This window comes from Vicia villosa, linkage group LG1, assembly GCF_029867415.1.
Source record: "Vicia villosa cultivar HV-30 ecotype Madison, WI linkage group LG1, Vvil1.0, whole genome shotgun sequence".
Lineage (NCBI taxonomy): Eukaryota > Viridiplantae > Streptophyta > Magnoliopsida > Fabales > Fabaceae > Vicia > Vicia villosa.
The window spans coordinates 43,868,813-43,892,838 of NC_081180.1; the positions used below are offsets into that span (position 1 = coordinate 43,868,813).

At 32.1% G+C, this 24,026-nt stretch overlaps 2 protein-coding genes across 5 annotated transcripts; both read left to right on the top strand.

The window, feature by feature from the left end:
- Window positions 1-4,262: 4,262 nt before the first annotated feature.
- On the top strand, window positions 4,263-7,874 carry LOC131635821 (uncharacterized). 3 transcript variants are annotated; one of them, XR_009293882.1, is made up of 6 exons: window positions 4,263-4,506; window positions 4,612-4,678; window positions 4,759-5,653; window positions 6,272-6,391; window positions 6,564-6,628; window positions 7,618-7,874. XR_009293882.1 is itself a non-coding variant. In XM_058906472.1 (5 exons), exons 1-4 carry the CDS (start codon window positions 4,432-4,434, stop codon window positions 6,607-6,609), a joined length of 1,083 nt encoding a protein of 360 aa, XP_058762455.1. In that variant the 5' UTR covers window positions 4,263-4,431; the 3' UTR covers window positions 6,610-6,628; window positions 7,618-7,874. The 3 variants fall into 3 exon arrangements, 2 of the variants coding, with proteins under 2 accessions (XP_058762455.1, XP_058762464.1); XM_058906472.1 differs by lacking the exon at window positions 6,272-6,391; XM_058906481.1 differs by lacking the exons at window positions 6,272-6,391; window positions 6,564-6,628; window positions 7,618-7,874 and having other exon boundaries at window positions 4,264-4,506; window positions 4,759-5,923.
- A 14,601-nt stretch (window positions 7,875-22,475) lies between these two features.
- On the top strand, window positions 22,476-23,529 carry LOC131635887 (uncharacterized). 2 transcript variants are annotated; one of them, XR_009293898.1, is made up of 4 exons: window positions 22,476-22,678; window positions 22,862-22,926; window positions 23,148-23,216; window positions 23,326-23,464. XR_009293898.1 is itself a non-coding variant. In XM_058906528.1 (4 exons), exons 1-4 carry the CDS (start codon window positions 22,652-22,654, stop codon window positions 23,511-23,513), a joined length of 315 nt encoding a protein of 104 aa, XP_058762511.1. In that variant the 5' UTR covers window positions 22,476-22,651; the 3' UTR covers window positions 23,514-23,529. The 2 variants fall into 2 exon arrangements, 1 of the variants encoding a protein (XP_058762511.1); XM_058906528.1 differs by having other exon boundaries at window positions 22,862-22,892; window positions 23,326-23,529.
- Window positions 23,530-24,026: the final 497 nt, after the last annotated feature.

Consider the following 24,026-nt stretch of genomic DNA (forward strand, 5'->3'; position numbering starts at 1 on the left):
TATAATCAAGATTATGTGTTATAGGGTATCCCTAGTCCTAGGTGATATCTACTATAATCAAATTATGCACAAACCCTAACAACTACAGTCCTGTATTTGTTAGCCATAGATTAATCCTTATTTGACCGATAAAGAAAACAAGAAGAACATTGCATAATTTAACTGAAAATCATAAACTAATGTATTGACGAAATCAAAAATTCATCGTTATTACAAAACCAAATCAGGACCACCCCCTAGCAATGGGGGGTTTAGCCTCTCATAATATTCAAGAAAGACAAAGTAAAGAATTTAGACATTACAAAGATAATTGGGAACTTTGATCTTCAATGGTGTCCACCGTTGAATCTCTCCGTCTCCGAAACCCTTGATGAAGCTATCTTCTCTCTTCTGTGATTTTCTATCGTATGATGCAAAAGTCCCAAAATAATTCTCTCAAACTCAACTAAATAGTCTAGGTACAAATCTCAAGCAATTGAAATGTCTAAAGTACCCTCAAGGTGGAGATTTAGTGAAAAAGCCCTAAAATTGGAAGTTTTCACGCTCACAGCAGCACTGGCCGTGCTTGGACGCACGGGCGGCCGTGCTGCTCTTTATTTTTATTTTTGCTCCCAGCCATCCTGACACGGGCCGTGCGTGGAAGCACGGGCGGCCGTGCATGGTCCCTGGATTTTGTATGGAGATTGCCATTCTCCTGACACGGGCCGTGCGTGGAAGCACGGGCGGCCGTGTTAGACCCCAGAACCTTGAATTTTCATCTTTCTCTTGCCTCTCCTTCCTTCATAGTTGCTTTGACACTTAAGATGACTTGTTCAAACCTAAAATTCGTACACAACTAACCAAACGGCATAAAAAGCATCTAAATAACTTAAATTAAAACATAATGCAAAGTAAACATAAAAACAATCAAACATGAAATACTTAAACAAAAACAATAAAACATTGATCAAAGTGTTACCGAATCAACAAATTTAGACCGAATTCATGATAGAAATTAGGTAGAAATGGTGACCAATCACGAATCAATTGGGTCACCAGGTGAGTCGATCAAAACAGGACCCGCTTGGCGAGTGGGGAGGCGAGTGGAGGCAAAGGCCACTAGTACGATTCACCCATAAGTTGGCTGGGCGAGCCTCAGTCAAGTGCATGGTTGTCAGGCAAAAGGGGGGACTCGATGAGCAAATGACCTAGGAAAAATTAGATGTTGGCTACTTACTTCTTTCGCCGGGCAAAGGAGGGAGTCGCTGGGAGAATGGTACCTAAACTAGGAAAATTATAGAGGCCGTAACTTGAGTTCCCGAACTCTGTTTGACGCGTTGTTCGAAAAATAAGAGAACTAATAAAATAATCTATACCCTGAGGGGTAAAATGAGTTGTAGATTGTAGTGTCTAGTATTTTCTTTATGATGGGATGATGATGTTTTACGATAAAATAATTGTAAGTATGCCTTCTATAATGAGAATTGAATTAGCCATGTCTTGTTGTTATTTGACTTGTATTCTATGAAGTTTTGATGTTGTTATGATGATATATATGTTATGACGTATGTGATGATGAATATGATGAAATATGATGAATGATGATGCGTTTGACTAGCCGTGGTTGTAATTGTTTTGTGTCATGCATCATGCATTCCTGGAATTTGTAAGGACTTTTGTCCAATGCAGTTTGCAGGATATTTATCCAGTGATGATATGACGCTATAGTCTAGTGTTGGCCTCAATCCCATTGTGTGGATTGAGTGCAAATTATGATGTGCTCTGGTTCCAAGCGAAAATTGATCCTATTGGTGGGGATCTTTGGAGATAACGATGACTAAGTCATCAGTGATGATCTTATGAAGTTGCACTTGTGTTTGATTTTGATTCTTGAATTGTGACGATTTGATTTAATTCCTGAGCTGGGGTGTTTTGATATGAATAGTAGGCAATTGTTGAGTATGCCTTGGCCAATATATATTACTTATGCTTTTTGTAATAATTGCGATTTACTCACCCTTTATGTTTGAATGTTGTCTCCACGTGGGTAACGCGCATGTATTCAGGAGTAGTCTGTTGAAGTTAGAGGATAACTTCATGGCGCCCGTTGATCGTTTGTTTGGATTGAAGGGAGTCTTGATCTGATATGTAACATCGGTGTTAGAGTCGTTATGTTTTGGAACTATTATGTTCTCTTTTGATTATTTGAATTTGATTTGCATTTTGATAAATTACCTTTCAAAGAATTTTGATGTTTTGAGTTATAACTCGTGAAACGTGAAGTTCGATTGATGTTTTATGAAGATTATTAAAGATGTTTTAAATTGTGATTTTCACTGCGAGATAATCTAATTTTTTTGTGATGATAAATGAAATTTAGTTTACAAAAATGTTGAGAACCCGTGTTACGGAGCAAGACAATCAATGTAAAGTTCCTATGACGATGTGACACCCTGGTTGGTGATTTTGTTTTGATTTAATTCATATTATACTGCGAATATTTGTGGTTTAGAAGGGTGTTACAACTAACACACATGGTGTTATAGTGTTGGTTCAATGCACATGACACAATGGATCATAATGAGGGTAGGTAAAGGGAGTACTATCGTGCCGAACTAGATAGACTTTGGTGCGACTATGGAAAGTTCCAAGCATTTTGTATGTCTTACTCCCACGTCATAGCAACATGTGCATATTCTCACATGGATCCTAGAAGACATATATCCCTCGTGTACAATGTTGAAAACGTATTAAATGTGTATGTCAATACGTTCTCGGTGGTGGCAAAGGAGGATTATTGTCAGCTTATCAAGGGGACATTGTTTGGCATAATGACCAAATGCGAAGGAAGAAAAAGGGCCTCCCTAACAACACCCGTACTCGAACTGAAATGGATACGACAAATAAAATGATTGGATTATGCCGTATATGCCGTCAACCCCGACACAATCGAAAAAATTGTCAAAATATTAGGTCTAGCTCTGCAACATAAATTTTCATGTCAATCTTAATATGTATTTTATTTTTTTTAACCAAGAAATTTCAATTTAAATTAGACATTCATTTCATTTTCCATTAAACATTCAGGTACAACATACTTAACGCAACCACACAAACAACAACAACAAGGAAAAAAATTGAACAACTGAGCACATCATAAAAACTAAGAGGTTCCAAAGTTTGATCTTCATCGCATACTTTGTTGTCGAAAAAAAAAGATGAGCATCTCTTTTGATCATTGAAAACATGAGAAGGGTACTAGAAGACATTTTTAAGAATGAAATTAGGAGATAAGTGGAAAATGGTGAAGAAGGATGGTTGTATTTATAAAAAATTTAAAATAACTAGTACCCACACTGAACAGCTACGACCCTTAAACTTTAAGTGCACACGCCACATATGATAAAGGAGCATGCGCTTTGTAGTGTGATGATTTCTCTATAAATTAAGTGCATGCGCCACACAGAGTGGTACATTCTCATTCTCTGCATGGCGAATTTTTTTGTTTTTTAAGGGTATGTTTGGGAGTTTGGAGGGGAAGGGAGGGGAGTGCTTTGGAAAATAGGAAGAATTGGGTGAAAAGGTTAAAAGGATTTTGGGTTGGAGGGTTTTGGAGGGTTTGAGTTTATTAATAACACCAAAAACCCCATAAAATGGGGGAACTCAAAAATTGTATTGAATGAGGATTTTGGAGGGTTTTGAAGGGTTTAAATAAATTTTCCAAATATCTTTTAGGTTGTTATAGTATTGTGAAAATTAAAAATTTAGTAATGTTAATGACTCTTTTATCATTCTAAACAAAATCATTTTTTTAAAAAATGTCAAATATTTTTTTATATTTTTTTAAAATTTCATTTTTGGAAGTCTTCCCCTCCCCTCCAAACTCCCAAACATAGCCTAAAAGTTGTTAGATTGATAAATATTTTAAAAGTGTGGTTATTTAGAGAATTTTTCAAGAGATTAGTTATAGACTTATAGCTTTGGCCCAAAACATATTTCATTTTAAAAAAATTCCCAAAAATAATTTTTGTTTTTGTGAATACATGTAAAAGTAATTAATAATAGCGTCAGTCTAATGAATAAAAACGATAGGTTAAAATTAACTTGCGTATATCAGCAAATTAGACGACGTCGTGTTACATTCCTCTCCACTTGCGTCATTTACATTTATAACCCTAAACTTGTCAAATTTCAACAAATCGTTAAGTCAATCTGCTTGAATATTATTACAAAGAAAGGGTAATTCAGTAATTAAGACTCCAATAAATCCACACGGACCCTCTTTGTGAGCCAAAAAAAGGGCGTAAGGATCAGAGTAGTTACCGTGATCCATTTTTGTTCTCTCTCAAAGTTTTCTATCGTTCTCTCTCTAGAATTTTCTATCGTTTCATTTTCCTCGCAAATTAGGGTTTTTGCAAATCTCTTTGAAAAATCAAATCCCAAGGTTCAGCCATGGTTTCTGATTCAATCTCTGCTGCTCCGATTCCTTCCGCCGCAAACACCAAGAACCCAGGCAAGAAGAAGAGGGTATGAATTTGATTCTAACTCCGTTTTTTTTTTCTTTCAATTTTCGTTGTCACATGCATTTTATTTGTCAATCGAAACTCAGTGGTTATGTTGTTTGAATCTCAGACCAACAGGTCTGCGAAATTGAAGCAGTATAAGATTGATGCGCGTCGCGAACAATGGTTATCTCAAGGTATGTGTGATGTGAAAATCGATTTTTGTGTTAATCTATTGCTGTGATGATTTTCTTCTATTGGTTATGATTTTTGTTAGGTGCTGCAAAGAATAAGGGGTGTAAGGATGGAATGGATGATGATATCCACCTGCCTTCGTCGCCTATGGGTAAACGTGGAAAACAGGAATTGGAGAAAGTGGAGACGAGGCGGAGAGGTGAAGAGGATGGGATCCATCAAGACAGTGATTCGGAAACGCCGTCGAACAGTCCTATCAGTCCAAATTGTAGTGTCTTATGTGGTGGTACTGATTCTGGGACAAATTTCACGGGTAGCAGCAGCAGCGGTAGAAGCAGCAGTAGTAGTTCTAGCAGTGGTGGGTGTTTCTCTGGGAATGTTACGGAAGAGGAAGAGGATAATAATGATGAAGAGGTAGAAGAAGAAGATGATGGATGCTTGGATGATTGGGAGGCTGTGGCAGATGCTTTAGCCGCTGATGACAAGCACGAAACCTCTTCACACGATGAACCCGTTGTGGAAACGGATTTATCACGTGAATTGACTCGTGGTGCAAGTTTAGGATACCCAAATTCCAAACTATGTAGTGCTGGGATGGTTCCTTGGGGCTCTGGCAATGCTAGAGCTTGGAGGGTGGATGATGCTCTTCGTCCGCAGACATTGCCCAATCTTTCAAAACAGCATAGTATGCCGAATCCAGACCGGTGTTTTGGAGGAGGGGTTCCCTGGTCTCGCACCTCTGTGCCATCCCCTTGTCCAATTTGTTGTGAGGATCTTGATCTAACGGACACAAGTTTTCTTCCGTGCAATTGTGGTTTTCGGCTTTGTCTCTTTTGCCACAAGAGGATTCTTGAGCAGGATGCTCGTTGTCCCGGGTGCAGGAAGCAATATGAGTGTGAACCTATTGAGACAGAGGCAAGTGTGCATGGAGGTAGCCTTACTCTTCGGTTGGCTCGATCTGTTAGCATGATCGAAAGGTCTTGAGAGATTCTCTGTTTTCATAAGTTGTGTATGCTGTTGTCTCTCCTTTTTGCATTATTCGCATGTTTGTACTTTTTTAGGTTGAAATTTCTAATTTCCATAGGTCTAGTTGGTTTAGGTCATGAGATTTTTTTTAGCACTGCCGAACTCAAGTTGTTTCCCATTTCATCTTATGGTGCATGTGTTAATGTAGAATGCTCATGTTGGTATGTGAATACATAAGGTGGTATAGAAATTCAATACATCGAAAATAATGGTTACATCATGCCGCAATATATTTCCTTTAGGCTTCTACTTCTCTTTTTGTGTATAGCTTTTGTACTCTAAATTCCACAACTATGCAATGTCGTTGTTTGACCAAACATGCTCGTAATTATATCTGTGTTGCAATTTATGATGTTTATTTTTCTCTTTTAACTGTTACTTACAAGTATATGCTTATGACCATTAGTCGAATTAGTTTCATATATTTTTAGCGTTTCAAATGTTTTTTGGCCTTAAGTTTTACTCTCTCTGAAGCATGAACGAGTCGGGGAAAGTATTGTTGGTCAAGTTGTGTATCATTCTTATATAATCAGTTTCTATTTCATTTCATCTAAGAATTGTCTTGGCAGTGTTAGCAAAGCTCTTAAGGTTTAATGTACGGACTGGAACCTAAAATGCCTCAAAACTATCATTCAACAAACTGGCTTGTGGGTTGTTTTTGAACATCCTGGGCGGTACAAAGATACTATGTTAGTGTTTTGTTTTTCTCTATTCTTGCTTTAAATTTGACTTAGTGTCTGCAATGAAAAATTGGTAGTGATTGTTTTTGTAAATTCTCAGGTAACATTATAAATATATGTTGTATAAATTAAACTCGTGACATTTGAATATTGTTTTTGTTTCCTTATGATTCTCTTCTAGGAACCAATATACTTTTGTAAGTATAAATTTGAAGACTGGTCAATAGGGTTTTCAAGTTTTTCAAGGTATGAGAGTATCTTTTTGGTGTTGCTGTATATGCTCTTCTTAAAAGTATGATTTAGTTTTTTGTCAATGAATAATTATCCTTCCTGTTTCCCCGGGGGTTATGTTTTACTTTTATAAACCACCATTAGATCCTAAATCCTAGAAATATCACATACTTCCCAAACATATTTGTGAATTGTTTCTGGAACTTCTTGACTGGTAAATGGTAATAGGATTCTGGATACTCCCTGTTACATAAGTCTATACTAAGTTAGTTCCTGGTTGAGAAGATTGGTTTTTGGAAGGTGATTGCACTTTAGAATGAAAGTCATATTGTTTGCAGATTTTGTACCCTCAATCATTAATCACATCACCGTGCATTTACCATAAAATATGCGGTTTTCACATCTTTTTGTGTCTCCTGCTGTTACTACTTTGGTGCTTATTCCAGTGTAGAGTAGACAAAAGAATTGATCATATCATGTGGAATTTGAGTGAAGGGTATCTCAACTGGTTGTTAAGCTTAGGGTTAAAGGAGTTGGAGGTCATGGATTTAATCCCTGACAAAGGAGAAAAAAATAATACTAGTAACTAGGTACTAACAATTTGACATTAAAAATAAAATTATGTGGAACCTTTTACTCATCTAAAACAAATATCCTCATATACGGGCTACAATAATCTCTGATCGCCTTTTTCCCCCAACTTAGCAAGTGCAAAACAGTTTAGCTAATTGTGTTTCTTTGCAATGTAGAAATGGTAAGTCATACGTATACCATTCCTTACTTAGGTGTCTCTACTAGTGGTAGGTCTGTCCTTTAAATTAATCTGTTTGGCGATGTTTAAAACAAAACAAACAAGCCGAGGAGTAGGGGAATCCCTTGGAAACTAAGGTCAAAATAGTGGGAATCCCTTGGAAACTAAGGTCAATATAGTTAAGTAGAATGTTACTGACGTGTTCAATTAATGTGATATGTAACCAGTTGTTGAAATGTTGATTTGCAAACAGATGGGCTATTTCAGAATGGAAACATACACAAGAAAGCTAACTTCTAGGGAGTATAATCGGAATTGTCCTCCATGTGAATTAGGAATAAAATGAGATGTAATAACACCACATTTTTGGCCTTGAATTTGGGAAGTCTGAAGTCTTGGTTTGGGTATTCTAAATTCAAAGCCAAACCTGTATAAGGAAATCAATAACAGTTTGTACATTTTCTTGAATTACACTATCATTTAGAGATAATTTTGTGACGTGCTTCAGCATTTGTGATGTTCTTATGCTTGAGGTTAAGGCATTTGTAGTTTAGTAATTCCAACTTGCCATATTTAGCCTATGTTTGGAGTTCTGGAAAAATCATGGTGGAAAGGGTATGAAAAGTGAGGTGGCGGTGGCCCACCACGTTTCCAAACACGCACTTAAAACTGCTTCCTTTTCATTTTCTCATTTGAGTGAAGCTACATCACTTAAAATATGAATAGACCATCTTATGAGAAGGTTAAGTGTGATATCTTACCAACCACTTGAGAGAGAAACGCATGATTATTTTAGATTCTCAGTTAATCTTATGGGAATGTAAAGTGTGATCTCTTACCTATCACTTGAAAGAGAAATACATGATAATTTTAGTGTCACATTTAATTTGAACGGTGAAAAATTGCATTTTACCCTCACGTGTAAATTACATAGGAGATGATCTAGATCACTATAACACTCCTTTCAGTCCAACACAGTCGTTGTTTTCTGTGCTATTATCACACCCGGCGTGAAAAGTTAGCTTATTGCAAGTATTAATACATTTGTTCTCAATTATAATTGTTTGTGATAAAGACATAGCGTCCCATAATATGTTACTTGCTGAGACGGGCTATCTAACCTCTGAGAATTAGAGTATTTTTTTTTTTTTTGGGTTCTGTAATTGAATGCGTATTTAATAAATTTAATAAGTCATTTTTACGTGGTCTATTTGAATATAGATAACTCAAATAAATTATATATATGTTTTACATAATCACAATTCTTTTGGGGCAACATAATCATTTTTTTTCTATGGTAAAATTAAATACATACTTAGTTGGGTTGTCTTGTCCCTATGAGTTTTAGAAAAGAAATAGAAAGGGACATTGTAGTTATCATTCATAATACATATACCCTAATATTATCTGATCAATAGTAATATAAAACTAATAAAAACCATACCTCCAATAATATATAACTAATAAAAATCATACCTATAGTAACAAATGAGAAATAACTTGAGTTAATTGAAATCAAGATCCGATGATATGAATCCATATCATTTACTTGGATTCTAATATATCCTTCAAAATTGAAGAATTGGTTTGAATGAGTTTTAGTTTTTAATTTTTAAAAATTATTTTATAAGTAATTTTAAAAAATAGTTAAGGTACAGGATAAAAAAAATATGTTTGATAATCTTATTTTTGAAATTGTTTTGAAGTTACATAATATTATAAATTTGTTATTAATGAAAAGTCTATTACATTTTTTTGTTTTTTCTTTCTTTCTAATTTTTAAAATTTAAAATTTAAGATTTTATTTTAGTTTTAAAATTTTTTAATAGCAAATAATTTTGTAAAAATTGACTATCAAATAAATTTATAATTTTTAAATTTTAAAAATTAAAAAGCAATTTTACAAAACTTATTCAAAGTAAACAAATTAGGAAAATTAATTTACAAAACAAGTTTAATAACCATTTGGAGGACAGATCATTTCGCTTCGATTTTTTTATAAAGCTAGAATACATTAAATATATAAAAACAAAACAAAACAAAAAGGTAGGAGGACTAAATAAAATAAAAATTCAATTTTTTTAATTAAAGAAACATGAAAACTATAAGACATGAAAAGAAGTCAAATCTAAATACTAAATCACATAAAAAGAAGGCAAATATAAATACTAAATCAGTTAAAAAAACAGAAGTCTTTAGGGCCCGTGTGGTGCGCAGGATAAAAGGCAGAATATGATATAGGTATTATATCATATCTCAATCAGTGTTTGCTGACACAACATGATAGGATAAGTTAACTCTGAAACTTATCCTATCTTGTCTCACTAGTTCAAATTTTTATCCTAAATATGAGCTGGGTTAGAATCCGAAAGGATAGGATAAGAAAGTGATTTACTAATTTTGCCCCTATAAAATATAATTTAAAATAAAAAATTAGATATAACAAAATATAAATAAAAATTACTTTATATATATATATATATATATATATATATATATATATATATATATATATATATATATATATATATATATATATATATATATATATATATATATATATATATATATATATATATATATATATATTATGGTGGTGAATCAAACATATGATAGGATAAATCTTATCATGTCTGTATCATATCCTACCTTTATTTTGCTTGATATCCTATCACGTCTCTATCATATCCTGTGCACATAACAGGTCCTTAAAGTTTAAGTTTGGTAAATGTTAATATTGGAAACCATATTTATTATTGGTCGATCATAGTGAATTTTCATAGTTGCACATTCTTACTCTTAAATCTTAAATTTAAGAACAACATTACCATCATTCTTACTCTTAAATTTAATAACAACATTACCATCAATTGAGTTGATATTGAGTTAATAGTAAATGTGTCTTTTCCTTTAGGAAATTTTTTAACACACCTTATCTTTTTCTAGCGCACCGTGTGAAAATACCTATATATCTTCAAATTTTGGAGATACAACTCTGGGACGCACCAAAATGTAATAAAACATAAACTTTTCTAGAGATGTAGTTTTGATATAAAACCAATTATGTATTTTCAGAATAATGTTTTACAAAATGCAGTAAAACAGAATTGAAATACACCAACATCACAAAATCAAAATACCATTAATATCATAAAATAAGTAATAGTAATACATAAGAGATTTTAACGCAGATCAAACATTTCACTTCAACATCCAGGTGGGCGTTGCAACATCTTGATAATGTCATCGATTAATCTCAAAACAGTCGCATCCAACTCGATCGGAACTTTTGATTCTAAACGTGAAAAAGTATTCCGCATAGCTCGTAAATCAGCGCCCATCTTCTGCTCATGGTTGATAAACTCAAGCGTTCCTTCGTTGTTAACGGATGGTGAGCAGTACTCAATCTTCATAATTTTGCGATTGTCATCATATGGTAGAAGGTTTTGCAATATGTATTGCAGATCTTCGAGAGGGCTGTACTCGTTGATCTTAAATTCTGAGGATTGTGTATTGCCGGTAAAGTGAACATTTTCAACATTCCATATGATGTTCATTCTGGTTTTTTGTGTTTAGATATGAAACAATATGACAAGTGAGCTTATTTATAGTAGTGAGATGCTATTATGGACCTCACAAATCCTATATGCTGACAAAGAATGTACCGAAGACGTAACTCCAGAACCAACCTTATTTATTTTGGAGTTGCATCTCCTAAAACGTCCATGGCATTAAAAAATAGAAACAGAAACAGAAGTAACTGCTTGTATTGAATTCTAGTTTTTTTGGTCAAACTACAAAATGCTTTTATTCCACAAAATACATTAATAAAATGTCATATACAATAAAATGATAAATAACTACTTAAATAAACTAAAATATTTGTCGCGAGCCAAATCTACAGATGGTACCCCTTTCACTTTTCCTTATTTTTTTCTATTTCAATGTTGTGTAATTTGCTGTACTCTTGCATCCTTTTAATAAATTGGTCCAGCCAATTCTCGGCTTGGATTGTATGATGAGTTGCCCACTCGAGTAATGTAAGTGGTATAAGGCATCCCGGTTTCAAATACACATGAAAAAAATGCCGCGGATTTGAAACCCACCCAACACAGATGATACGATCATTTGGATTTGGTGGTCGAGTATTGCGCACTGGAAAAAAAGTTTTTCGAGAAACCGTGTTTTGTAAGATTAATGCACATTTTCTCATACGCACTTGCTATGAGATTGAAGGTGTGAAAAACACTAGAAAAGGGGGTTGAATATGGTTTTTAAAACACAATTTTTTCAAAGAAAACAAATCCCCTCTTTAATGCAACAATAACTTCACTCTTGATAATAAAAATAAATAACAAGAAGATGAAGGTGATTTCGCATCTCTCAAAGGAGGTCTTAAACCAATAATCTCAAGATTATTACAACTACACAAGCTAACAGCGAGTGACTAACAATACAACCTTTAAGACACGCAAGTCCTAAACTTCTCAAAAAATCTGACCAACTGGTCTCTTGAGGAACAAATAAACCACAGTTTGAATAAAGATTTGTTTACAATGAAAATGCTTCTGCATAAGTTGGATGTAAACAGTAAATTCAGATTCGAGACTTAAAGAGAATGAGAAGCTATGGACAATCTTTCAAAATGATATGTACGTGAATTAGCAGTTTCCTCTTTGAGTCTTCAAGCCTTTATATAGCAAAATATAATAATATATCCATTGGAGGGCCAATCTGGACAATTTTTATTTATATGGCAAAATAAAGTTTATAAGGTTTGTAATGTTAAGGTTTTCCCTTTTTATATAAAGCATTCTCTTTTATACTAATACATATTTCCTTTGAACTGTCAACTTACTGCTTTTACAAGTATCTTTTAATAGGGGTATGCTACATATTCATATAACTATGGTCAAATTTCTGCTTTGCCCATTATCTTTGAAGACATGTATGCTACAGGTTTCGTAAAATGCTACGATAAACTTCTGTTATACTGTTATTTACTATCAAAATGGAAACAAATGCAATTCACCATATATTTTCTTTCAAACTCAAGGTCATATTGAAATTGCAGCAATAGTTATGTTAGTTGTGAACAGTTCATTTAAAATGTATCAAACACTTCATCAAACATAGTAAATAACAATTTCCAAAAAATTTATAATATTGATCACTTTATCTTAATGTTGGGAACATTTCGTCTATAACAATCTGCAGTAGCATGAGGTGCAGGACTTAATTAAAATAGTTTTGTTTATTAATTGATTTATATCGATTAGGGGTGGCAATTAAATCCATTAAGCTAAAATTCATCCAATCCATCCACTAAAAAATCCACTCAATCCATCCACCAAATAAAAAAAATAAGTTAATGGATGGATTAAATCCATCCATTTATATACATGGATGGATCCAATCCATCCAACACATTTTGATAATCCAATGAATTATTTTTATTTTATACTTTAAATGGTTTAAATTATTATTTTTAAAAATAATAAAATATGAAAATACATAAAATCGAGTTTCTTCAGCAAATTAAAAAATCGAGTTTTTTCTGAAAAAACGAAAAATCGTGTTTTTACGAAAAACAAAAAAATCCAGTTTTTTCGGGAAAACATAAAAATCTAGCTTTTTCGAATAAACGAAAAATCGTGTTTTTTCGGAAAGACAAAAAAATCGAGTTTTTTCAGAAAAACGGAAAAATCGAGTTTTTTCAGAAAAACGAAAAAATCGAGTTTTTTCCAGAAAAAACGAAAAAATCGAGTTTTTCCGAAAAACGATAAAAACAGGTTTACCGAAAAAACTATAAAGTCGAGTTTGTATTGTTCAGAAAAACAAAAAAATCTAGTTTTTTTGGGGAAAACGAAAAAATCGAGTTTTTTTCGGAAAAACGAAAAAAGTCGAGATTTTTTAGGGAAAATTAAAATATCGAGTTTTTTTTTCGGAAAAGCGAAAAAAGTCGAGTTTTTTTCGAAAAAACGAAAAAAGTCGTGTTTTTTTGGGGAAAACGAAAAAACTCGAGATTTTTTGGGGAAAATTAAAAAAATCGTTTTTTTTTCCGGAAAAACGAAAAAAAATCGAGTTTTTTTCAAAAAACGAAAAAAGGTCGAGTTATTTTCCGGAAAACGAAAAAACTCAAGTTTTTTTCGGAAAAACAAAAAAAGTTGAGTTTTTTTGTCAGAAAAACGAAAAAAGTCGAGTATTTTTTCGAAAAAAACGAAAAAAAATTGAGTTTTTTTTTGTGGGAAACAAAAAAATCAAGTTTTTTTTCGAAAAAACGAAAATTCGAGTTTTTTTCGGAAGAACGAAAAATCAATTATTTTTCAGAAAAACGAAAAAACTATTTTAAAATACGTAAATAATTATTTTTATGAAATTTAAAAAAAAAATTTAATTGTCTTCTGGATGGATGGATATCCATCCATCAGAAATTTGTTAATGGATGGATTGGATGAATTTTATTCCTTAATCGATGGATTGAATTGGATTTTTATTTAGAGAGTTTAATGGATTGTAATGGATTAATGGATTGGTTTGATCCATCCATTAAGGATCGAATCCATATCCATCCAATCCATCCATTTTGCCACCCCTAATATCGATACAAAGATTTTGTGTTAATGAAAATTAGCAACGTGAGTTTTTATCTTAATTATGCTATTAAGTATGTTCTATAGAATGTTTTTGTATATGACTAGTGTATGGTATGCATCATTCATGCATAGTCCTTATATTGAAAATCAGTAATTTTTTCATTTGCTAAGCATTAATGTTGTGAAGGTTATGCATTATATGATATTAATTATATCATATAAAAGTACACTTTGAAAAGAGAGCGGCTCTATACACTAAATACCATATAAGCTTTTGTGAACTAATTCCTTTAAAAAAATTGTAAGCAATATTGATCTCTCATTCACATTGTTGTGCACTAACTTTACACTAAAAACCAAATGTATAGTATTAGATTATAATATATTTTCATGAAGCATTGAATTTAATAGATATAAATAGATTTTTCATAGCATACTACCAAATATAATTTTGATATGTTGTTGAGTTTAACTAAGTTGATAGGCTATAGCAGCAACTGTTTTGATTTTTGTATGTTTTGAATTTGAAAATGTTGAAACAATGGTTTATTGGTGTTTGATTATGTTGACATTTTAATACTAGCTAACTATTGTTCTGCAATATTCTGCATTATCATATAAATTTACCAATGACATCCTTTAAAAAACTTTGTTTTACAGTAAATTGGTTTTGATATTGACTGCACAAGGTACATATGACATCAAAAATCGTGCACTTTTACTATAGAGTATGCAATTCTCTCCCTGTTTTCATAGCAATTGTTTCCAGCTTTTCCACTTTGTCACATCACAATATCAATTTCAAAATCTCTTCAAATTTCTATCACAATACTTTATAATACTTTGAAAGCACAACTTTTGTTTTGTGTTAATAGTACAGTTACTGAGTTGTTCCTTTCATATGCCTGTCAATGCAGTGACACACAGGTTGACCATAACTCCCATTTCTATAAGACTTAACTTGTCAACACCATACAACACATCATAACACTGTCAAATTAATACCAAAAATATGAAACTCTTTTGTAAGTCAGAAACTTAAGCTGGTCTACCATGTAACTTAGTTTCTTCCAACTTAATTTCATGTGAGTACACATAATTCCAACTTATTTTCATGCCAGTACACATAATCTTCATCTGCACTCTTTTTTTCCCTTTTGATGTTCAGAATCACTTGCGTTTTTTGTAGGGCTAAACTGTAAAAGTTGAGTTTTTTCCGTTTGGTGTTATAGCTGCACATAATATGGTTTATACATTACAACTTACTAATTTCATAACGTTCTTATGTTAATTTGTTCTCCACTTCATTTTCCTATTTCATTGCTTTGTTGTTTCCTGCTTATCAATAACTGCTTATTTCTTTGGTATGTTATTCATTAAAGCTTGTTTTTTATGAAATAAAGCTTACTCAACAGTTTGAGTACTTTTTCCAGTTCTTCGGTCAAGCTTGAAGTCTGAGCCCCCTATTCTCATAAGTGAGTTGAAGAATTAGTAGAGTATTTGGAAAATTGATATTCGTGTTGATGACTTGTGGATTGTTAAGGAGCTAAATGCATAACTCATAAAATGCTACCTGTCTCATCTCTGTATCTTGCTAACTGCACTGTTTCAATTCTCTCTTATATTGTTTCAAATATTTATGTATATTACTTACTGTATTATAGCTTCATTCATTAAGCCAACTCAATGTGTGTCTCATTGCTAATACTAAACAGTTTATCCAAAACTCAATATTTTGATTTTCAAATTTAATGTATAATGGTTACATCTTAAGCATGAGACATAAATAGGTTATAGTTTTTCCTTGATTTCTTTGCGAGGCCTTTAGTTGGATTTACTATTTTATTTATTTTATTACCCATCATTTAAACATATATGTGTATGCTAAGCCCAACTACAACGTCGGTTCCGCCAGCTTTAATCCAAAGTTTTTCATAAAATAGCCATACTTGGTGTATGCTACATGCTCATTGCTATTAGTACTTATAAATTCATGGATGTTGGAACTTTGATACTAGGTTTTCTCTACTTTACCATTTTCCATTTCCTCTCTTTTTCACTCCTTCACTTCCTATAGCTATTTCTACTCCAGGTTTTCTGCCTTCAACTCACCTTGGTTACAACATTTTCCTTTTGTTGTTTCAAAATTTTCCATTTCGTATTCCTATCTATGTTTTAACAAATCATATATCTCTTTTTTTCCAGATCATTGAACGCTTTCACAACAACTTGTACGACTACGACATTCACAAGGTATGTTTGATTCCGGTTTGCACGTATATCTCTTTTATTGTTTGCGTTATTTTTCAGTATTAATTATGTACATCGTAAAATTAATTAAGTTTGTAATGTTAAGGTTTTCACTTTTTATATAAAGCATTCTCTTTTATACTAGTACATATTTCCTTTGAACTGTCAACTTACTTCTTACTGCTTTTACAAGTATCTTCTAATAGGGGTATGCTACGTATTCATATAACTATGGTTAAACTACTGTTTTGCCCATTATCTTTGAACACGGGTATGCTACACATTTTCCAAAATGCTACTATAAACTCTTTTTATGTTGTTATTTATTATCAAAATGGAAACAAATGTAATTCGCCATATCTTTTCTGTCAAACTCAAGGTCATATTGAAATTGGAATAATATTTATGTTAATTGTGAACAGTTCATTTAAAATGTATTAAACACTTCATCAAACATAGTAAATAATATTTTCAAAAAAATTTCTAATATTGATCACTTCATCTAAATGTTGAGAACATTTCATCTAACACAATCTGCATTAACATGATGTGCAAGACTTATTTAAATAGTTTTGTATATTAATAGATTTATATTGATAACTAGATTTTATGTTAATGGAAATTAGCAATGTGAATTTTTATCTTAATTATGCTATTAAGTATGTTTAGTAGTATGTTTTTTATATGCCCAATGTATGCATCATTCATGCATAGACCTTATATTAAAAATTAGTAATTTTTTCATTTGCTAAGCATTAATGTTGTGAGGGTCATGCATTATTTGATATTAATTATATCATATAAAAGTACACTTTAAAAAGAGAGTGACTCTATACACTAAATACCATATAAGCTTTTGTGAACAAATTCCTTTAAAAAAAATTGTAAGCAATATTGATCTCTCATTCACATTGTTGTGCACTCACTTTACACTAAAAACCAAATGTATAGTATTAGATTATAATATATTTTCATGAAGCATTGAATTGAATAGATATAAATAGATTTTTCATAGCATACTATCAAATATCATTTTGATATGTGGTTGAGTTTAACTAAGTTGATAGGCTATAGCAGCAGCTGTTTTGGTCTTTTTATGTTTTAAATTTGAAAATGTTGAAACAATGGTTTGTTGGTGTTTGATTATGTTGACATTTTAATACCAGTTAACTATTGTTCTGCAACATTCTGCATTATCATATAATTTACATATGACATCCTTTAAAAAACTTTGTTTTATAATAAATTGGTTTTGAAATTGACTGCACAAGGTACATATGACATCAAAAATCGTGCACTTTTACTATAGAGTATGCAATTCCCTCCCTGTTTTCATAGCAATTGTTTCCAGCTTTTCCACTTTGTCACATCACAATATCAATTTCAAAATCTTTTCAAATTTCTATCACTCTTACTATCACAATACTTTGTAATACTTTGAAAGCACAACTTTTGTTTTGTGTTAATAGTACAGTTACTGAGTTGTTCCTTTCATATGTCTATCAATGCAATGACACACAGGTTGACTATAGCTCCCCTCTCTATATGACTTAACTTGTCAACACCATATAACACATCATAACACTGTCAGATTAAAACCAAAAATATGTAACTCTTTTGCAAGTCGAAAACTTAAGTTGGTCTACCATGTAACTTAGTTTCTTCCAACTTAATTTCATGTAAGTACACACAATTCCAACTTATTTTCATGTCAGTACACATAATCTTCATCTGCATTTTTTTTACCCTTTTGATGTTCAGAATCACTTGCGTTTTTTGTATGGCTGAACTATAAAAGTTGAGTTTTTTCCGTTTGGTGTTATAGCTGCACATAATATGGATTATACATTACAACTTACTAAGTTCATAACGTTCTTATGTTAATTTGTTCTTCATTTTCCTATTTCATTGCTTTATTGTTTTCTGCTTATCAATAACTGCTTATTTCTTTGGTATGTTATTCATTAAATCTTGTTTTTTATGCAATAAAGCTTACTCAACAGTTTGAATACTTTTACCATGTTTTTGGTCCAGCTTGAAGTCTGAGCCCCCTATTATCATAAGTGAAGAATTAGTAGAGCATTTGGAAAATTGATATCAGTGTTGTTGACCTGTGGATTGTTAAGGAGCGAAATGCACAACTCATAAACTGCTACCTGTCTCGTCCTTGTATCTTGCTAACTGCACTATTTCAATTCTCTCTTATATTGTTTCAAATATTTGTGTATATTACTTACTGTAATATAACTTCATTCGTTAAGCCAACTCAATGCGTGTCTCATTGCCAATACTAAACAGTTTATCCAAAACTCAATATTTTGATTTTCAAATTTCATGTATAATGGTTACATCTTAAGCATGAGAAACAAATAGGTTATTGTTTTTCCTTGATTTCTTTGCGAGGCCTTTAGTTGGATTTACTATTTTATTCATTTTACTACCCATCATTTAAAAATATATGTATATGCTAAACCCTGCTACAACCTCGGTACCGCCAGGTATAATCCACAATTTTTCATAAAATAGCCATACTTGGTCTATGTTACATACTCATTGCTATTAGTACTTATCAATTCATGGATGCTGGAGCTTTGATACTAGGTTTTCTCTACTTTACCATTTTCCATTTCCTCTCTCTTTCACTCCTTCATTTCATATAACTATTTCTACTCCAGGTTTTCTGCCTCCAACTCACCTCGGTTACATTATTTTCCTTTTGTTGTGTTTCCAAATTTTCCATTTTGTGTTCCTATCTATGTTTTAACCAATCACATATCTCTTTTTTTCCATATCATTGAATGCTTTAACAATAACTTGTACTACTACGACATTCACAAGGTATGTTTGCTTCCGGTTTGCATGTATATCTCTTTTATCGTTTACATTATTTTTCAGTATTGTTTATGTACACCGTAAAATAAATAAAGTTTATAAGGTTTTCACTTTTCATATAAAACATTCTATTTTATACTAATACATATTTCCTTTGAACTGTCAACTTACTGCTTACTGCTTTTACAAGTATCTTCTAATAGGGGTATGGTACATATTCATATAACTATCGTCAAATTAATGCTTTGCCCACTATCTTTGAACACGGGTATTCTACACATTTTGCAAAATGCTTCTATAAATTTCTTTTATACTGTTATTTACTATCAAAATGGAAACAAATGTAATTCACCATATCTTTTCTCTCAAACTCAAAGTCATATTGAAATTGCAACAATAGTTATGTTAGTTGTGAACAGTTCATTTAAAATGTATCAAACACTTCATCAAACATAACAAATAACATATTCAAAAAAAATTCTAATATTGATCACTTCATCTAAATGTTGGGAACATTTCATCTAACATAATCTGCAGTAGCATGAAGTGCAGGACTTAGTTAAAATAGTTTTGTATATTAATAGATGAATATTGATAACTAGATTTTGTGTATTGAAAACTAGCAATATGAGTTTTTATCTTAATTATGATGTTAAGTATGTTCAGTAGTATGTTTTTGTATATGCCTAATGTATGGTATGCATCATTCATGCATAGACCTTATATTTAAAATTAGTAATTTTTTCTTTTGCTAAGCATTAATGTTGTGAGGCATATGCGTTATTTGATATTAATTATATCATATAAAAGTACATTTTGAAAAGAGAGTGGCTTTATACACTAAATACCATATAAGTTTTTGTGAACTGGTTCCTTTAAAAAAATTGTAAGCAATATTGATCTCTCATTCACATTGTTGTGCACTCACTTTACACTAAAAACCAAATGTATAGTATTAGATTATAATATATTTTCCTGATGCATTGAATTTAATAGATATAAATAGATTTTTCATAGCATACTACCAAATATAATTTTGACATGTGGTTGAGTTAAACTAAGTTGATAGGTTATAGCAGCAACTGTTTTGTTTTTTTAATGTTTTGAATTTGAAAATGTTGAAACAATGGTTTGTTGGTGTTTGATTATGTTGACATTTTAATACCATTTAACTATTGTTCTGCAACATTTTGCATTATCATATAAATTTACCCATGGCATCCTTTACAAAACTTTGCTTTACAGTAATTTGGTTTAGAAATTGACTGCACAAGGTACATATGACACCGAAAATCATGCACTTTTACTATAGAGTATGCAATTGTCTCCATGTTTTCATAGCAATCGTGACACCGAAATTCATGTATAATTTTTGATGACCTTTTACGATTATGTTAGTTGCAGGCTAGGCCAAAAGGTACAACCAAGATACGAGACACATATAAGAAATCAAAGTCTACTGCAACAAAGTCTATTGTAGATGTCAGTCAAGCTACTAAAGCACCAACTGGAGCACCAACTGCATGAAATGCCAATCAAGCTACTGAAGCGCCAACTGCAAGAAATGTCAGTCAAGCTACTAAAGCACCAAGTGAAGCACCAACTGGAGGAAATGTCAGTCAAGCTGATGAAGCACCAAGTGAAACGCCAACTGAAGCAGCAGCTCAAGCACCTACTGCAGGAAATGAGGCTCAAACTGGGGTAAACCTTTCACAAACTTCTATTACCTCATCTGAGGCAATGTGAATATATTGTGGTATAGATCCTGATGAATTAGAGGCCTTGTTGAATAATGATGATATACTAGATATTGCACCATTAAGAATTGATACTAGTCCTGCAAAGAAGAACAGGTCTATTCCCAAAACCTTTATTGGTAAATGTCCTAAAGTATTAAAACCTGCTGTCAAACCAGTATCTTTCTAACTTGTACCGATAGACTTATTTGGCATGCTATGTTTATGTAAGTTGATAACTCTTTGCTGTCATAACAGGTTAAAATAATGATATCACTAAGGAAAAAGTCAAAGATTGTTGCATCTCCAAGTATAAAAAGTGACAGACTTAGGACTTTGAAGACAAAGGATATAGAGGGACCTGGAAGGCATCCAAATGATCCATTTGTAATTCTCGAAGAAGACTTAACTATTGGCAGTGCTAGTGGGAAGAAGAAATGGGATGACATCCAAATGAGCATGGCTCAGTGAAAACTCATGAGTGACACAAAACTGTTTTGGTTGAACCTAATGTTTTGTTATGTACTATGAAACAAAAAAAAATATATGTTTTATTATGAACCAAGTGTTTTGGTATCTATTTTATTATGTACTTTGTTATGCACTTTGAACCTTTTATTATGTAACCTCAAGATTTTGATATGTACTATGAACCAACTGTTTTGTATGCTGAATCTAAAATTATCTAACCAATTACAGTCAGATTACAAGCTTTTTATACCAAATATTGCAAATTATATCAACTTAATCATAACTGTTGTACCCCAAAATTTGCCCGCACTTTTCAATCTATTCAAAATTATTTTTAAAATTGGATTTTATAAAATATCAGGTTCATTTACAGTGATATCCTGAATTTTATAAATATTCGATTTAAAGTCTATTTTAAAATATTATGGTTTACTCCTAAATTATTTATATTTTAAAAAATAGCAAAATGTTGGCCGATGCTTCATATACTTTCAATTGGATTTTTATTTCGAACAAATAACATAACACCAATGACCCTTCGATGTCCCGTAACGTCAAATAGATAAGACTACCTACCCATAAATGGTATGGTTAGTCTCATCCCTTAAATGAAAGTATAAAGTATAGGAAAGACCAAACATAGGGTAAGTAGCCCTTAGATTGCTTGCTCAACAAAAAAATGTTTCTTCTCACCACTTACTTTTTTCAAACAAATTTCAAAAATACTTCGCATACATCCTTGAGGACCGACACAAGGATCATTGCGAAGTCTTGCCTTACTATTGGCACCCTCTTCCAAAAAACACACACACACACACTATGCTTTTTTTCAAGCTCTTCAAACAAAACAAAATGAGTTAAGCAAACCAAGAGCCCGTAGATAACTACGGATGAAAATGGTGCTAACACCTTCCCTTTTCATAACTTACCCCCCGAACTCAAACTCTTTTCTTAAAGGTCTTTCATGTACTTTTATACCTTTTCTAATAATTGGACAAAATAAAAGTCGGTGACGACTCTTGCTCATCGCAACATTTGTTTGCGAAAATTTTTAAAAGTCAGTTCTCACACCGTATCAAATAACAAACAAAGTTGTTTATACTAAATATTGCACATTATGTCAACTCAATTATAACAAACAAAATTGAAACAACTCATTTCATAATATTAATCAAGTATATTAAACCAAGTAACTTGAAATTCATTACATTAAACAATTCAGCAACTACAATTGATAACAAAATACACATTTATCATAAAGGACACACATTTATCATAAAGGACACTATAAGACAACATCTTTAATCTTCCATTAAATTCCTCAGTTTTCAATTTGATCTTCAAGTTCTTGTTCTTTTTCCTTGCATCTTCATACAAGGACTTCATATATCCCACATATGCCATGACTTCCAACTCTAAGTTCCTAATGGTAACATCATTTCCAGTTTTTTCGCCAACATCTTCCTTTTCATAACTCTAAGTTCTCTGATCTTCACCTCACTCCTTAACCCTAAAATCCTAAATCGTTCGTCTATCCCCAAATTCAGACCTGCGAATTTCGTTTTCGTCATTTCCGTTTGCGAAGTTTTGCTAGCTGTTCATATGTGTGCAGGTAACAGAAAGCGTGAGGAGAGGTTTGGAAGGTAAGCCCGTGATGAAAAAGTTGCGGTTAAGCTTGTGAGTACTTACAAACCCTAATTTTTGTGATTGCGAAATTCTTATTTCCTAACAATTTTGATAAAATGGTGATGTTGAATTGAAGCAAAGTTCGTCATTTTTCTTTTTGACTGCTTTGAATTTTGATTTCAACACTGAACTTGTTGTGTTTATTTTTTTTGTGTGCATAGCTATGATAGAAAATTGAATTTATTATTTTATTTTTGTTTTGTTTGATTTAGGAAAATGCGAAAACCAAGCATCCTCACTTGTTGCTGAATCAAAGCTGTATGAATTACTGCTTTTAGGAAGTAAGCTATGATCTTGATGAATTTGTGTGTTTAGGAACTTTGTTTATCATTTTGTTCGTATTACTGACTTGGGTTAAATGTTTTTGGTTGGCTATCTTTAATTTTGAAGCTGGCATACCAATTGCGAAATGGTCTGGTGTTGAAGGAGAGTATAATGTCCTTGTGATGGATCTACTTGGTCCTAGTCTTGAGGATTTATTCAATCTTTGTAAAAGGAAATTGTCCCTCAACACCAATGAAGCACGGACACGATACGAGTATCGGATACGACACGTATCGGATACGGCGATACGTTGAAGATACGTATATAAAAACTATAATTAAACATTTAGTTAAATGATAGTTTAACAAAATCATAAGACAATGTCATCTCTTTCTACATCTCATAGGTAAATAGAGCAGCTTACAGTTCATGAAGGTGTAGAAAAAGAAAGAAACTTTGAAATAAAAGAAATGATGCAGGCAACGTGTCATTCTTAGTCAAAAACATTTCATTATAAATACTATTAATAAATAGTTAATACTGTATGAATTAAATTTTAAATATTAGTATTCATAAGAACTTATGTGAATGAAACCCAATTTTGAAAATGGTAGAGTTAATTAGGAGATAAATTGAATGACTGTGAATGAATACTCATTAAAAGGGTAATAAAGGATGATTAAAAAGTAGGATCTGTTGAAAAAATAAAGAGTCACGTATTTGGGGAGTATCGGAGGTGTATCGCCGTATTGGAGCGTATCGGATACAATTCGGCAGAGTTTTTGAAGTATCCGTGCTTCATTGCTCAAAACTGTTCTCATGCTTGC